The sequence below is a fragment of the Triticum urartu genome, chromosome 4A, assembly GCF_056163025.1.
Source record: "Triticum urartu cultivar PI428250 chromosome 4A, HENAU_Tu73, whole genome shotgun sequence".
In the NCBI taxonomy this organism is placed as follows: Eukaryota; Viridiplantae; Streptophyta; class Magnoliopsida; order Poales; family Poaceae; genus Triticum; species Triticum urartu.
The window spans coordinates 9,099,546-9,116,201 of record NC_141876.1 but is presented as its reverse complement, the minus strand read 5'-3'; the positions used below and the strand labels follow the sequence as shown (position 1 = coordinate 9,116,201).

The 16,656-nt window shown below is 44.8% G+C and overlaps 2 protein-coding genes across 2 annotated transcripts; both read right to left on the bottom strand.

Moving 5' to 3' along the window:
- Positions 1-406: 406 nt before the first annotated feature.
- On the bottom strand, positions 407-6,480 carry LOC147974367 (pre-mRNA cleavage complex 2 Pcf11-like protein). The gene is made up of 6 exons (XM_087517430.1): positions 5,730-6,480; positions 4,156-4,257; positions 3,756-4,013; positions 3,445-3,570; positions 2,791-3,333; positions 407-2,570 (listed from the first exon to the last, which is right to left on the bottom strand). The coding sequence occupies exons 1-6, from the start codon at positions 6,435-6,437 to the stop codon at positions 960-962; spliced, it is 3,348 nt and encodes a 1,115-aa protein (XP_087373556.1). The 5' UTR covers positions 6,438-6,480; the 3' UTR covers positions 407-959.
- A 1,228-nt stretch (positions 6,481-7,708) lies between these two features.
- LOC125531079 (serine/threonine-protein kinase CTR1) lies at positions 7,709-14,949 on the bottom strand. The gene is made up of 17 exons (XM_048695491.2): positions 14,304-14,949; positions 13,455-13,753; positions 13,227-13,368; positions 12,822-12,925; positions 12,234-12,442; positions 11,963-12,058; positions 11,411-11,629; positions 11,120-11,160; positions 10,812-10,880; positions 10,434-10,534; positions 10,258-10,342; positions 10,052-10,150; positions 9,233-9,301; positions 9,024-9,155; positions 8,776-8,870; positions 8,375-8,685; positions 7,709-7,947 (listed from the first exon to the last, which is right to left on the bottom strand). The coding sequence occupies exons 1-16, from the start codon at positions 14,763-14,765 to the stop codon at positions 8,586-8,588; spliced, it is 2,322 nt and encodes a 773-aa protein (XP_048551448.1). The 5' UTR covers positions 14,766-14,949; the 3' UTR covers positions 7,709-7,947; positions 8,375-8,585.
- Between the last annotated feature and the right edge of the window lie 1,707 nt (positions 14,950-16,656).

Below are 16,656 nucleotides of genomic sequence, written 5' to 3'. Positions count from 1 at the left end.
AAACATTCAGGGCATCTTTGATTCGCAGGATTTGTAAAATATGAGAATAGAGAAAAACACAGAAATGGAGTTGCATGACATCTTCAATACGTAGGATTCTTCACATGAGGTTGAGGTGGATGGAAATTTCCCTTCAAAAACCAGCACTCCCTCCTTCCATCTATATAGGGCCTAATGCGTTTGTCAAGACCGCCTTTGACTATTGATAAAATTAATACTACATGACATGCATAATGTGAAAATTATATCATTGAAAGCTCCTTTCACATACGAATATATGCAGTGCTATTTTTGCCACTATTAAAGAATGTATGCAAATAACAGAAATAACAGAATGGCACATGGCTGAATAACAGTGGCAGATACAATGACAGACAGACAAGCAAGCAAGAGCTAACAACACTGGTAGTTCAAATATGCATCCATCCATGATGAAGTTCTATTGTCAGTTTGGTTTTAAGTACAAAAACCGCTACTAGATCTCAAAAGCTGAGAAAAAGTTTGTCAAAAACAGCAGTAACTCGACGACGACGCTGGCGTCACCCGTTTCGCTCGCCTGGCTAAGGGGCAATAATAATACACTCTTTTCACTAGCATACATGGCCTCCTATGAACAACAGAAAGATCAAACTTATGTCATCTGACCCCACCCTCCCAAAATGTTGACTCGCTGGGATCAAAATGCCGACTAATTGGCTCGGTATGTTTATTCTTTCTGTAAGAACACCTTTTCTACATGACAATTGGTGGGGATCAAGGGACCAAAATGTTGCCGAAGCTGTCATCACCCCACCTGCAGTATATTATCAATCGTCGCTGTGCACCGACCTCACGGAATGTTTGCCTCCATGCCATCGTTTGAGGCTCTGCTGGGCACCAGACTTCTTTGACAATCCACCTCAATGTCATCATCTGAGCTGCTGCTGCTGTTTCTGCTGCTATATGACATGACAACCATACTAATCCACCTGCATGCCATCGTTTGAGATTCCTGGCATACATCTTGCATGGACTATGGGTGCGAGCTCTTTACTTTGGGAGCTGCCACCTTCTGCCTTTGAGCGATCATAATACACAGCATCCTTGTACATCCACTCGCTCCTATCGATGGAATACATGTCATCAAACTGCTCCCCACAAAGACAGCAGATAATCTGGCTCTCATCTGCAGGGACCATAAACTCACAAGCTTCCTCTGCGGTTCCCAGGTCTGAATCAGATGCAGAGTCCAGGAAGATGCTCTGCGGTTCAGGTAATCTGTCAATCCAGCGGCTCTTGCTAGGGTACCATCTTTCAGGTGCGATGCCAGTATTTCTAGCCTCCTCTGGTCCATTGCAGGCAGTGTGTGCACTGAGCTCATCTTCAAGTCTGAATCTTAAACCACATCTTCTGCATTGATGGCTTTGGTCATCAAAGAGTCTGTTGACCACCTCTGTACGGTGCTCGCGAAGCACCACTGGCTTGAACTCAAGGCCGATTAGGTCAGCCATCTCGACTACAGGAGGTTTGGGCAACAAAGCTTTTATAGGGGCAGGTGTCTCCTTAGCAACTGAAGGCTGGACGATTGGTGGAGGTGGAGCTGAAGCACTGACATCTGATGTGCTCAGACTTGATTTACTGGGCTTTCTTGCAACAGCAGACGAATCGGTGGACGGTGAAGAAATTAGGCCCTTTGCAACCAGAGAACTGAGAAGACTTGACAGTGGTGCAGCAGCTTTCTCAGCACTCTGTGTTGGTGGCGGACCTGGCGGCAAAGGTGGGCGGAGAGAGTTTGGTGCATGAGGCTTCGAAGGGGCATTTTCGCTGGCGGAGGAAGATGGAAGAGATGCCAACCCATGTGAATGTGGGACAGCGTGATCACTTGTGTTTGGTATGAATCCACCCTTAAAAAGACCGGCCAACAAATTACTAGCACTTATCTGATCTGACTTTGCATGTGCGGAACCACTGGGCAAGGACACCTCTTCAGACTGCTCTTCCATTCCGGTAGACAGAGGCAGATGGACAGACGGTCTAAATAGCGATGAGGAATTTTCTTGTGAAAAGGGTTGATGAAATGGCTTCGGATGTGGCTTTGACTGCACAGCAGGGTGCTTTTGAGTCTGCTGAGAAGCCTGTGACAGAGCTGCTTGCAGACTAGGCCGACCCTGAGAATTCGCAGAATTTTGAGGCAAGGTATGAGCTCTTTGGTTATGCTCTTCCTGGGGATTTTGACCCAACGGCAGAAATGGCCTGGAAGCATAAATGTCATGCTCCGAGGAACTTGGGGAGCTCTCACGTGCCTGGAGAGGTGGCGAGGAAGGTGGCCAATATTTTTGTTTTGCACTTTCAAGGCTTGATCGTCCAGCATAGGGCCCTGATAATCCAACAGGTACAGATGAAGTGATGCTTGGTGATTGATTAGAAAACCTTGAAATCCTGGGATCCCGCCCAATGTCTGGACGAGGTTTTTCCTGGGATAACCATACAGAGGAGCCACGAGATTCCGGGAACGGTTGTCCTTCAGGCCACATTTCCCTATCAATTCTTGGGTCCCCCTCACGCTTACTATGAAGATACTCTGCATGATCCTGAACAACAAAGATGATCAGAACATAGAAATACAGTTTAAAGGCATGTGTGAAGAAAATTCAACATGGTACATGGGAAATCACAAGGTTTAAAACAAACATTATAGGTTGCAAAGTTGAAGGCATCCCAGCAGTTAAATGTGTCAATATTTACAAGTAAATAACTTCCCATGGCAAAAATAGCACTGCATATATTCTTTAATAGTTTTGCTCCACATACCATGTACGGTGCAAGTCTTCTGTCTTGGTTTGTTGGATGTCCAAATCTTGGGATGGTATCTTGTTTGTGGAAGTCAGGGTCCAACGGGTCTGCAGGCTCTGCCCAATTAGCCCTATGGAAGCTTCTAATATTGACATCATCAGCCAAGGGTTCTCCTTTTCTTGCAGAACTGGCACCTCCATAATCTGCTCCTTGAGAACGTATGTCGTCCCAGATGTACTCTTCTTCCTCAGAGTTCTTCCAGCTTTTATCAGATGATGACAATCTACCAATCCTATCAGAATTACTGACAGGAGTTGGGAGAAGTGCACTGTCCAAACGTACAGAGCCGGAAGAGCGAACATCCTTAGATGCATACAAATGGTTGCGTCTGTCAAATATTTCTTCAGGGGAACCAACACCTCCAGTGTAATATGAACCCACAATTCCATCTTGGCCTTTGGGCTTTGAGCGAACTTGACCAGCTCCCGCAATTCCAGGGCCCCTCACATCTCTGTCTGGCTTTTCATGAATGGGGTTACTAAAAGTATCCTTCTGAGCACGCTGTAAGTTTGGCAGATCATACGAAAATATATCAGGAAAAATACATAAAGAAAAACAAAGGAGGCCAAGTAAATTACATGTAGAAATATCAAAGATCAAGAAGTAACTTACAGGCCTAGAGTTCAGAGTATCCAGTCGTCTCCCTGTGCCTTTATCAATTCCAATCCTATTACCCCTTTCGATAACATCATCAGCATCAGAAATTATAGGTGTCTTGGCACCGGCTCCCAGAATCCCCTGTCCAAATTGAAGGGAAGCAGTATCAGAGAAAGATTGCACGGTGTTCAACAGAAGGGGAAAAAGTAGCTACAACACCATGCTCGGATGATTTTTTACAAGAAATGTATAACTGTTTGAATTTGGCTCACTGGTCAGCAGGCAGCAAATATCAAAAGAATTTGATGAAAGAAGATGTGGCTTGCCTTATTTGGTTGTTGGAGCTGCTGTCTTGCTTCCAAATATTTTGGGTTTACATGTATGCTGTGGGATGGGCGCTGGGATGGAGAATCGGCCTTCGATGGTGCAGCACCTGATGACCCATTAGTAGATGATTGAAAACCAAGTTCCTTCTCAATCATTTGCAGTGAAGCCGGAGAAAACACTCCTTTCCATGTTCCGAAAAGGTGTCTCATGCTAGTATGAACAGGAGGATCAACCTGTCTATAGGCCTTGCAGAACACCTATAGTAGAACAATCAAAAGAGAAAGGGATAACGTCATTAGGATGTCAAAGTCAGACTCATCCCATAAAAAGGAAACTGGGGTTTATTAGGCTGTCATGAAGAGGGTTATGTCAAGTAAAAAATGTAGGGTCAAGACTAACCTCAGGTAATCTTGAAGAAAAATGTTTAACATAATCTTTTCCAATATTCTTGACTATACTGTCAAGCAGATAAAGAGATGGCAACTTCTGATCACTTGGAACCTACAATCACAGGCAAACATCAAATAAGATAGGCATGCCCCTCCACCATAATAAAACAATTACATTAACAACTATCGCAGATTGACAACAGTTCAGATAAAACAGAAGCAAGGAAATGGTATCATAAGGAAACAACTCAAAAACTTTCAGAGGCCCCTCCATGATAATAAAACAATTCCATTGACAACAGAACAAACAGAAAACAATCTGCTACACTAATTCTGAGTAATCAACAGCAAATATTGCTAGACAAAGGAGAACCAATAGCTGCATGTTTTACATGCCCCACTCTGGACACAACAACACAATGTTTTTTTCTACTGGTACTGATATCAGGAGGAGTTACCCCTGCCTCTGTAGAAGTCTAACGACGTTTCTCTTATAAGCATATATAAGAGGTGACAACAAAATGAGTTCTAGCCAAAGATGATAGATACAGCAGTAGCTTCCTAATGTTACAGAGAAGAAGTAAACAATAAATGGAAGTGATTTAAGTGCCAGAGCCTATCCAGAAGGAGCAACAGAGAAGACCCAGTGTCTGCGACATCAGAGGTCCAGCGTTCCCCATCCACTCATCATTCAATTCATAAAGGTTAATCTTTGTGCAAACATAACAGAGCCCAGCTATAAAAGAGGTATAGTGTTTCCTCATCCATTCGTCGTTCCATTCATAAAGTTCAGTCTTCGTGCAAACATATCAGAGAGTTCAGATATAGATAAGCGGTTCAGGCATATGAATCATTTTTCCGTGCAGGAAAAGGTTATGAACTTTTCTGCTGAACGGATAGTGGAACATCGGGACAGAAACAGTTCCCAACGCTGTTTGTTTTTGCAACAACAATCTTTCAATGATTTAGTGTGACTCAACAGCAGGAATGAGACAGTCCCAAACCCTGTCTGTTTTCGCAACGGTAATCTTTCAACGATTTAGCGTGACTGAACATCGCTGCAGCACTCGTATCACCCAAAAGAAAAACAAATGATAGCATCGTACACAAGCAGCGAACGCGCATACACAGGCACCGAGAGACACGAAGATACGGGAAGAGGGGGGAGGGGCAATGCTTTATTCATCAGCATCGACAGAATCAGAACGAGGCACCGTACACTCTGCGTAAGGAGACTGGGCAAAGCAAATTCACTCTATTTTTCCAATGCCATTGGCACTGCAAATTTACTCTCGCAATGATTTTTTTACACACAACGCCGCCCTTGACAGCACGGAAAAAATACAGCAAACCAAACTAACTAGCTACCATTCATTCATGTGGTGACCCTCATCAAACAAGAGCCAAGACACCCATCCTCTTCCTATCTAGCACACCGGATAAATGCTGAGCTTTGAGCTTTACATCCCTAAACCTAGCTACCATTCATTCATCGAACCACAACCAAGGATATGCCAAGCTTTTGAGCTTTCTTTACATGGAGAAGGGAGGGGGGAGGGGCCGGGGAAGAAGAAGGTGGGTCACCTCGAGGATGTTGGCGCAGACGAGGGCGGCGATGGAGCGGGCGGCGTGGAGGTTCTCGCCGGCGATGATGGTGAGGTTGGTGATGATGGGCTTGGAGTTGAAGGTGAGCTCCCCGAGCGCCGTCCGGTACTGCGCCACCAGCTCGTCCACCTGCGCCTGCTGCTCCGCCGCGGCCGCCGCAGCGCCGCTCCCATTGGACGCGCCGCCGCCGTACGCGGCGGAGGAGGATCTGGGGTCCCGCGGCGGCGCGAGCAGCCGCTGCTTCTTGGCCGCGCCCGGGGGGTCCGGCGCCGCGGATCTGCGCGCCGCGGCCGCGGAGGCCTCCATCGAGGCGCGCATGGCGGTGCCGGCACGGGACGAGACGACGCGGGGCGGCGAGCTAGGGTTTGGGGCGCATGGGCCGGGCAAGCTAGGGTTTGGGGCGTCGGAATGGGCGGGCGGCCCCCTCCTCTCCGGCTGCTGCCGCCGCCGGCGCCTCCTTGGGGTGGAGGTGGGGGTGGGGGAGTGGGGATTGGAGAAAAACTTCGTCTTGGATTTCGGGTCCGATTTGGGGGAGAGGAGGGGGGGAGGGGGCGGCTGCGCGAGGAAGATGATGCGGCTCTGCCGCCCGTTTTTATAACTTGTGTCAGTCAGTCCTGGCCTCGCCACCCTCCTCTCCCCCCTCACCTTCTCCACCGTCTCCTCATTTGGGTTGAGCTCTTCATCCATGATTTCAATGACAAATTTAGTAATCTTTTGTGATGGAAAAGGAACCGTCGTCGTCCTCGTCGGAGGGGAGGGGATCGGGGGGAGTAATGCGCGGAGGATCTCGCGGAGTTACTCGCCAGCTCGGGCGCGTGAATGTGGGCATTTAAGATGTGTGGAGCTCGGACAGCTGTCTTGTCGTCGCGCGGTGCAGCGAGTGGCGGTTTTGCGTTTTTTATCATGCGTGAAGGGGGCGCCGATAGGTCCGGCTGGCTGACATACGGTTTTTTTCGAAGCTGGTTAGAGGGGGGGGGGGGGCTTTCTGGAGGATTTGCGTTCAAGACGTCTGCAGCTCGCGTGCTTTTCTTTGTCGCCGCTCGATGTAGCGGCAGTTTGCCCTTTTGTTCTGCGGTGCAAAGGGTAGTGCGGCGGGTGCACGCTTCCTCTGATGTCACAAAGTCAACGTATGAGGTGCATGTTTGTAGCGAAGATACTAGTACTGTTTTTGGATTGTCCGGTTTGTTTAGGGGGTGCTCTTTAGATAGACCTTTGAGACTGCAGGTTGATTTCTTTCCAGAGTTGCCAACGAGGATTAGAATGGGTTTGTTCCTACGGAGAAGACAATCGCATCTTGTACAAGGAGCAGAGAGTAGCGGAGGTGGTCCCCTAGGTTACCATAGTCGATACTGTCGAATCTAGGGTTTCGAGGCATATGTTTGGTTTGCTACCAAAATTTACTAGGGAGGCTAAATTTTTTGTCACCCCTACGACTTCGCCGAAAACGTAATTTTATGTGGTTGGCAACACAATTTCATAACCAACCAAATTACACAACATTGTTTCGACCAATGCAAATCAGCAGCACGCCAAATCTCGACACTAATGTTTGGTTGGTGCCCAAACTTGCCCTGCCAAAACCTTGGCAACCTATGATACCCTTGCTCTTGGTTGGTTGCCTATGCAACCTTTGGCAACCCTCCTCACAAATGTTACCATTTTTTTTGGCCAACAGAGGGTCAAGGAATCTCTCTAACCGATCTTTTGTGGCTAACCAACGGTCGGCGAATCTTGGTAGGGCATTGCTTTGGCATGTACCAGACATGCCCCAAGGCAAGAATGCTCTCAGAGTCACACCAAATGTTCCTATTGTACACTACAAAATATCTAGATATTTAGTACACAGGACAGCACATTTGGTGCTAGTACTAATTGACTGGGCCTCCAGGTTGGCCAGTATGCACTGATTGCTCAGTAACAGCTGCAGTACAATGGACAGTTGAAGCACTATTACAACATGCCACACAACAACCACATGATAATAATACAACACATACATACACACAGTAGTAATTACAGTTGGTTACATACAACATATTATAACATAATATACAAAGGTATCTAGTGGGAAACTATAATTTACACAGCTTAATAGCCACAGGTTTCTGATGTTTGGAACTCGGCGAACGCGTGTTTTCCAGTGTGTGATCACGCCGTGTCGTCATGGGGGAGGAGGATGATTCTCTCGACGATGTGTCTGCAGGAAACAGAAAACATGTGTCGGTAAATGGTGCCGGGAAGCGCCACACTGCGCCTCATGGATGTCGGATGCTCAATCATATATGTTTATATAACGAAACAAGAGACCAACACGCCAGTTGCAGCTATCGCAAATATTAACAACGGCAGCGAGTGCTTAGCCTAGGCTACCCAAATACAATGTGTGAACTATCTGCAAATTAGCGCACCACACATTATCAGCAAACATAATAACCCACTGCTGCCGTGGTCACTAAAGGAAATAAGGGACAGCCAAACCACAGGACCATGATAAGATATCAATTTATCTAACATTTGACAATTCTGCATTTGACCGACATGAAAACCTTCTCTTAAAATATTTAAGCCTGCACTCTTTGCTAATATTGAACGAGGAACAGGAAGCTAAGAAAACAGCAGCATACCTTAAGCCATGGAAGGGAGTTTTGCCAGGTACATTTTACTTGAAAGTGTAAATCAAGAAGTCCTCCTTATTCTTAGCATTGAGTAATAGTGTTGATGAATTATCCATCATAAACAGCCTAAATACCAAAAATAAATAAACTCCTCCCTGCCCCGCCGATACTATCATAAGAGCACTAAGGAAATGCTTCTTTCCTTAACAGTTTCAAACTGCTATGAGTCTGAACGGATCAACTGCGGCACCGGGACCTTGTTAATTAAAGGCCTCAGAGTTTCCATAATATTAGCAAATGAGGGCCTCCGCCATGGCTCACTACAAAAAAGAGGCATATTAATATTCTAGTTAGCCTTACATGGCACTGAATCAGCTTAAGAGAGGGAAATATGAAGATGGAACACATACTTTGCCCAGCAGGATTCGATTAATGCAGCTACTTGAGGATTTAACTCTTTCGGAATTTCAAGTCTTCTTCCTTTAAAGCCAACAGCAGCAACTACCTGTAGAACATCATAGTGCAGCGTATAAAAGTTAAATACAGAGTTGATCAGGTGTTGATCTGTGGATAAGCAAAATATGTACTCAAAAAACTTAATAATTTCAATGAACAGTAGCATCGAGGCATCAATGCTGGAGCCAAATTAGATGATTACCTGGGCAGGATTCAGGTTACACCATGGTTGTTGCAATGTCATAAGTTCCCAAAGGATTACAGCGAAACTGTAGACATCAGACTTCTCATTGGATGGCTCATCTCGAAGCACTTCAGGTGCCATCCATTCAGGCTAACGTTTAAATGAAAAGATAAGCCAAGGAATGAATGGGCAAGATGAACTTGAGAAGAAATGGAAAATGAGCTTACTGTTCCTGCCAAAGATTTTGAGGACAAGTAGGTGTTGGCTTTTAGTCGCGAAAGCCCAAAGTCGCATACCTACAAACAGAAAATAGTTAAAAGGTTTAAACGAAGTGAAAGTACCTGGTCCTGATTTAATAACAGAGTGTGAATAAGAAAAACAAGTCGCTAATAAATCCTATATGAGACAAATACAATAGATAAAATTGTCATATAAACACTATCATTTCAGATGAAGCCTCTAGGGGGAATAATACCATGACTGAATATTCATGTACTATGTCAAATTTACAGCTATGTTAGCATTTCTTCAGGGAAATTAGCAGCTTTTTGCAATTGTTTTCTTTAAATATGTTTACTGACAAGGATGGCTAATGATGATTGGGTTCCTGGTATGTCTTTCACACAGGCTGCTGCAAGAAATATAACTGGAAGCTGCAAATGATGTGTGCTGTCGATAGCTGAAGAAAATAAAAGAAGCAGAAAACTATACAAAATCATTCTTCTATTTTTTATTAGAAGCTGAACATCTTCTAGAACTAGAAAGTGTTGCACATATATTATTGTAAGTTTAACACCTACCAAATACTCTCCAAAACAAATAAGTTACCACTCAGGAAACAACAGTAACTCACGTGTCAAAACAAAATCAACATAAAAATGTGGACAGAATACTAGTATGAGAAAATTGACAGCCTCGTGCACAGTGACACAGATTCATATGGCCGCACTATTTCACATGATGTGTGTGCCTTCTACCTTCATAAAAGTACCAGAACATACAGTTTATTATCTAAGGCATTAGATTATATAGTGTATAAATCATACCTTCACAGTATACTTCTTGTCGACTAGAAGATTTGGAGATTTCAAATCACGGTGAACAATAGGAGGACTACGTCTATGTAGATAATTCATTCCCTTCGCCTGTAAAGCAGGCAGAGATAATTTAGATAGAATATGACTGCTACAAGTTTATACCCTGGGAGTATGACTGCTTCAAGTTTATAGCCTGGGAGTAGAGAAGACAATACCACATCGAATGCCATGTTCAAGCGGCGTCTCTCATCCAGAACCTCCCTTGCACCACTCCTATGCAAAAGTTTATACAAACTACCTCTGCAACGAAACAAGTGCATCACTTGCTGGAATCACTCAAGTGGGTGAAGTACTGTAGTACCAAATGAATAAGTGAAATGCATATTAATACCTTGACAAGTACTCCGTAACTATTGATAGGTTTGGGGGTTCAGTAACAGCACCCATGAATAGAACAATATTTGGATGCCTCAGACTTTTCATTATTGCAACCTGCCACATAGAAAAAGCATTTATAAGGTGATTAACATGGACAGGAATGCTTCATTAAGGCATAAACACCAACTGAATGAAGAACATAATCCCTGGTAAGTGACAGCGACATCCAGATATAGAACATGATCACTGATAAGTGACAACCATGTCCAGATACAGAACATGATCACTGATAAGTGATAACCACTCATAAGAATCATAACACTGACCAGCGACCACACAGCAAAGTCCAACATTTATAAGATCCACCAATGCCAAGATTTGTTCAACAAACCTCTCTCATAAATTCCTTGAAGCGATCTAGATGATAATCCTGCTCCATCAGTATCTTCACAGCAACATCCTGCAGTAACACAGAGTTCATTGCAATGTTGGTTCTAAAAACATTCAGCACAAAAGGCTCACTTATAGTTACAACAAACTAGGACAAAAAAAAGCTCAGATGAAGCATGAAGTTGTGCACTAATAAGAGTTCGATGAGAATACAGGGAAAAGTCTATCAGGATAAAGAATCCAAAGGAGAAACTTTTGCCCTCTTAGCAGTAACAAATTATCAATAAACCAGGCATATAAAAGGCATACCGATCCATGCCAGTCAGCACGATGAACTGTTCCGAAAGAACCTGGAAGAAAAAAGTAAGTTTAGAACAACTAAATTTCACCAAACTATTCTTTCAATATGGTTCATATAAAGATTTAACTTGCAAATATCCAACCATATCTCAAATATGATTTAGATGTTACGAGTCTTACGACTCCTAATGCAATGGTAACATAGATATATTAGCAAATAAAGAAAATAGATATTCCTTTTCTTCCTTTTGGAAAAGAACCACAGAAGGATAAACTTCAGTCTTATTTGCACAAGTGTACCTGCTCCAATCTTCTCCTTTAAAACCAGCTCACTCCATGGAATGATCAGATCATCCACAGCAAGTGACAGATCACTGACAGTACTCCGTAGATACTGATTCCCCTCAATCAACTGAAACTCTTTCTTTTTATCAGCTGTCAAATTGGACGGTGTCATAAGTGGCAAAACCTCTCGAGGAGCTTCTGGCAGAATAATGTCCGAGTTCGCAATTGCTTGCCCTACATCATCAGAATATACCGACTCAACACAGTATGCAAACATAATGTTCATGCTATATTTAAATATTTCAGATGCTCCAGCACAGGTTGCTGCAAAGTGAAGACCTTGGGGGTACATTATTTGGTGCTCAGTTGTATTCAATGCAACATGGTAAACAAAGAAGCCCCTATTTAATACTCCCTCCGTCCCAAAATATAAGAACGTTTTTAACACTAGCATAGTGTCAAAAACGTTCTTATATTCTGGGACAGAGGGAGTAGTCAAAATTCAAAAGAAAAGAAACAATATGTTTCAAGATTTAACAAGCCCAAGAGATTGTCATCAGCTGTTACCTTTCACCGGCACCCAGCTGTTGGCAATCCCGTCCCCTGCATCATGTTTCTTCGAATACATTTGGTCTACAGCAACTGCAGCACCATTAGAAGCACCTGAAAATGAAAGATTGGCCTCTGTCACACCCCTGCCAAACAAAACCATCATAGATGGAAGACGACAAGTTTGGCATACCAACTACTTATTTGGTGGACAATCATATATGCTATATGTAATGAAGTCCTAATGACACATGAAGAATGAAATTACAGCAAGTTTCGCAGATATAACCTGTGGATGCATCACTGAACAATAGATTGAGCGAGTGACAGTCTGAGAAGTATTGCTTGGCAACTGAGCTGAAATTTGAAGTGATCTCTAACGACCTAAATTTTGGTGGACGGAGAGGTGATGGAACCGACAGCGAGTAGGGACCATTGACGAAAGAATCAGGATCAGATAATTGGCCTGGAGCCCCAAATAAGTCAACCAGATATTCCCTGTCAAAGGAAATAACAAAAGTCAGCATATAGCTATCCACCAAACATATCAAAATAACAGGAAAATAAGGCAAATATTCTATTCAAACAAGCACAGAGTATTCTAGTCCGCGGTCTTTGTAAACAAGTCGGACTTTGGGTAATTTGTCGCAGTACCTCCCAGCAAGTCAAGTACTGATATCTGAAATGTACATCCAATATTAAACAGATCCTAGTCCATGGATATATTCCCTCTGTTCACAAATATAATATGTTTTGGATATTTCAATATGGACTACATACGGACTGAAATGAGTGAACAAACACACTAAAATGTGTCCATATACATCCGATTCAGAAAAAAGATAGAACATCTTATATTTGTGAACAGAGGAAGTACCTTTCAAGCCCAAAACGCACGACACAGGAGGAAGCGTCTTCAGCTTTACAGTATTTACAGCCCTTGACTAATCTGCATGGTATGTTGACTTTATCTGCTAACATCTGCAAATGTATAAGCTTCAGTATGTGATGACTTAAGATAGGAGCAACCAAAAGATGTAATCCCTCCTTCTCTTAATATAAGGCGTTTTTCCAGTTCAAATCATTAAGGGGCAGAGGTACTAACAAAAAAAAGTTATAATTCCTATCTAACCAAGCTACACATTTACTAGTGTCTGTGAGTTCTAAATTCCGATTGAGGAGTAACGAAATTCTTTACTGAAACTTTGTTGTAGTTGTTTTTGGTGGGTACAACGAGTACAAGACGAACAAAGAGTTAAATTTCTGAAAACAGCAGACATACTTTAAAAAGCAGAGAGCGGTGCTTGCAGAGACCAATCGGCAGCTTCCCCAGATGAAGCACAATAGATCCTGCACTTGATTTGATTGCCTCGCTGCTCTCTTTCCAGCGTGGAAGCAAGTTCTCCTCGTTGGAGGTTGTACCCCTTTGTGATTGAAAAACATAAAAGAGATGTTCAACAAACCACACAGCTCAGTTCAAATTAAAAGACTTAGGGAAGCGACCACTCACCCCATTCTGGAAGACACAAGTTTGGCTAGCTGATTTATGACATCTTTCATGTCTGAGGAACTGGACAGAAAGCTGGACGCGTAGTTCTCCAGCATACCAAGATCGAAATCAGCTCTCCTGTCGACGAGGACCACCTGGATGGAAGAATCGTCGGGGCGGACAGACTTGAGCGACTCCACGGAGGGTATGCGGTTCTCCTCGTGCACGTCGGTGCACATCGACCACACAAAGGGGTCCATCCCTTGGATCAAGTAGAACCCATCCGGTATCGTGTTGCTGTATGATAACGAGCCGTTTACCTGGGAAGTGAGATGCCGTGTTAAGCTAGAGTAATCACAGTATAAGCAGGATACAAAACATGAAGGGCCACTCTAATTCGGCAATATGGACGTTTGATAGAGCACACAAAATTCTAAATTATACTCCCTCCATCCCAAAATAAGTGCCTCAACCTTAGTACAAAGTTGAGACACTTATTTTGGGACGGAGGGAGTACTAACAAGTATCAACTTTATGCTCTGAAGAGAACTGAATAAGGTCGCTCTGATGCAGCTGTATGGTCTACCTTGCAGAGCTAACGGCATCGTAATTACATCCATTGTCAGTACATCATATAATCCTCACAGGCTCAACATAGCTGCTGGATGTGATGTGATGTAATGAGAGAGTAAATTCACTATGATCAAGGGTTAATGAGAACCCTTGGGGACACAATAGGTGGCCAAGTAGAATTCGTTGTAAGAAATGGTTGGCACTAGTTGTTGAACTAGGTGGAGCAATTGAATCCAGCAATCCACCAAAGATGTTGGCTTGGAGAAAAGTATCTAGTAGCATGATTGGAGATCGTACCCAGAAGCGGTGGGAGAGGGCCTCGGCGGTGGGGGAGGGGGGAGCGAGCGGGAAGGCCCTGCCGCTGCCGCTGCCGCCCCCGCCGCCGCCCCCCATCTTGGACCCCCCGGAGTCGCCGGGGTCGAGGAACCCGGGGTCGGCCGCGCAGGCGGCGTCGGCGCAGAGGCGGAGCGCGAGGGCGAGCTGCAGCTGGTACGTCTCCTCCGCCTGCTGCGCCCAGCTCTTGCAGGGGGAGGGCGTGCCCCCTCCCCCTCCCCCTCCCGCCGCGGCGGCCGCCGGGGGCAGGTGGAACGGGTAGTCGCTGGAGGCCGAGACGGAGCTCCCGGCGCCGTAGCTGCTCCCGCCGCTGGACTGGCGCTGCAGCACGGCCGGGGATGCCCCGGCGGCCGCCGCGTCGTCCGGGAACTGGGACAGCAGCGAGTAGCTCGTGCGCCGGCCCCCGCCGGCGGCCGGCAGCTCCATGATCGATCCCCTACGCGAGCCCTACGCGGCCGGGGCAGTTGGACGAACCGCGCCGCGAATCGATCGATCGGGGGCCGGAGGGGCTCGCCGCCGGTCGGTGCGGGTCACGTGCTCCGTCGCCGTCGCCGTCGCCGTCTGCCTTGGACCGAGTGTGTGTGTGTGGCTTTAGCAGAATCCAGGCCTTCAGAGAGCAGCCAGCTCTCAAGAAGTCAAGAGTAATTTGACACGATTGTGCAGCTGACATGTGGGACCAGAGGCCACCTTGGGTCAACTACACAAAGTGTGTCATTCCTCTCAAAGTGCCAATAAAGGTGTGCAATTTCTTCAACATTTTCACCCCTCAGCTGGTCAGAACCCGGAAAGAACAAGACAATATGATCCAATACAGAAGAACTACGTCCAACCTCATTCTCGAGACGCCAACTTTGTAGGCCAAAGACCATGGCAATGTCCGAGCCACCCCTCTCGTTGAGACGACGCAGGCCTCGCTCTACAGCGATCCTGCAACGAAAGCAGGGGGGCAGGGCAAAACAGTTGATAGTTTTCTAGTTCTTTTCAAGATTTTGTGGAAAATCAAACCAAGTGGCCACTCAAAACTTGCAATGCAGAGTAATAAGTCAAACCATGGTTGGTTCTTGCTGCACTTCACCAAATCAAACATCTATCTATGTTTAAGAAAGCACGGTGATGAACTTGGAATAATACAATGGTACGTTATCAAGACATGATATTATTTACCTATTGTTTTCATGACGCATATCCTCGTTAAACAACGATCACATTTATAATTGTCTTTTGTTGGACCGGAAGGTGGTAGCATATTCCAAGCTTGTCAGTGCATGGTGCACAATCTCTAGGTTGGATTGAGCAATTATCATACTCAAATGCTGAAACAGTTTTAACGTTGCAAACATACGAGAAATGCCATGGAGAACCGCCCAATGCCTCTAATATCCCACCATTCATCAACCATCATTAGTCGTCATTTGTTCTTATACATGTATGCTTTTCTTGCGTATAAAATGAACCTGTTTTGTTGTAATCCCATATGTATTCATCGTACAATCTTGCTCAGTGATGTCAGCAATGGCATTCCGGATAGTCAAGCCTATGGGCCCTAACTCATGACACTCCCCTTAACCCCCTCTTTTGTCCGTGTACCATCTGATGCCCTTTTATATCTGATTTAAATAGTGGAGTTTATCTGTCTTTTTCCCAATGAGTGATCTTGGGTTATCGAACCCACGAGAGAATGTGCACTATGACAAAGGCTCTGACAAGTCTTTACTAAAGAATTAAATTCTACTTTTTCAACTGGACCTTTAACTGCCTCAGGGGTATATAAAACACTACTAGTAAAAACATACATGGGTATGAAGTCTTAGAGGGTGTTTGGATACTCTCTAGTCATGTGACTAGTAGTAGTCAGACTAAAAGTTTTTAGTCAGGCCTGTTTGGAAGGTGACTACTACTAGTCAGCATTAAATGTCTCAGTATTAAATTCTTCTCTCTTCCTTCCATTTATCTCTCTTCTCTCCCTTGTGCCCGCAACAGGATGGACCCGCCAATTAATTAGAGGAGAGACTTTAGTCACTTTTAGTTGGGGGTGGGGTGACTAGGGACTACACTAGTTTTAGTCACCCATTAGTCAGGGGTGTTTGGAGATTTACTGACTAAAAGTGACTACTACTAGTCTCTAGTCTCTAGTCACTAGTGATCCAAACACCCTCTTACTCTCACAACCTTATATTTGTGCTCGGGGTCTTAATGATGTTAATTCTGTGTTCTGGAAAACAACCCTTATGATGTGCTTGCGATGCTTAGATGCAGGGGATATGTCCAAAGTACGTCTTGACCGGTACGCACCCTACATCAAAAGTCATTTGAATCG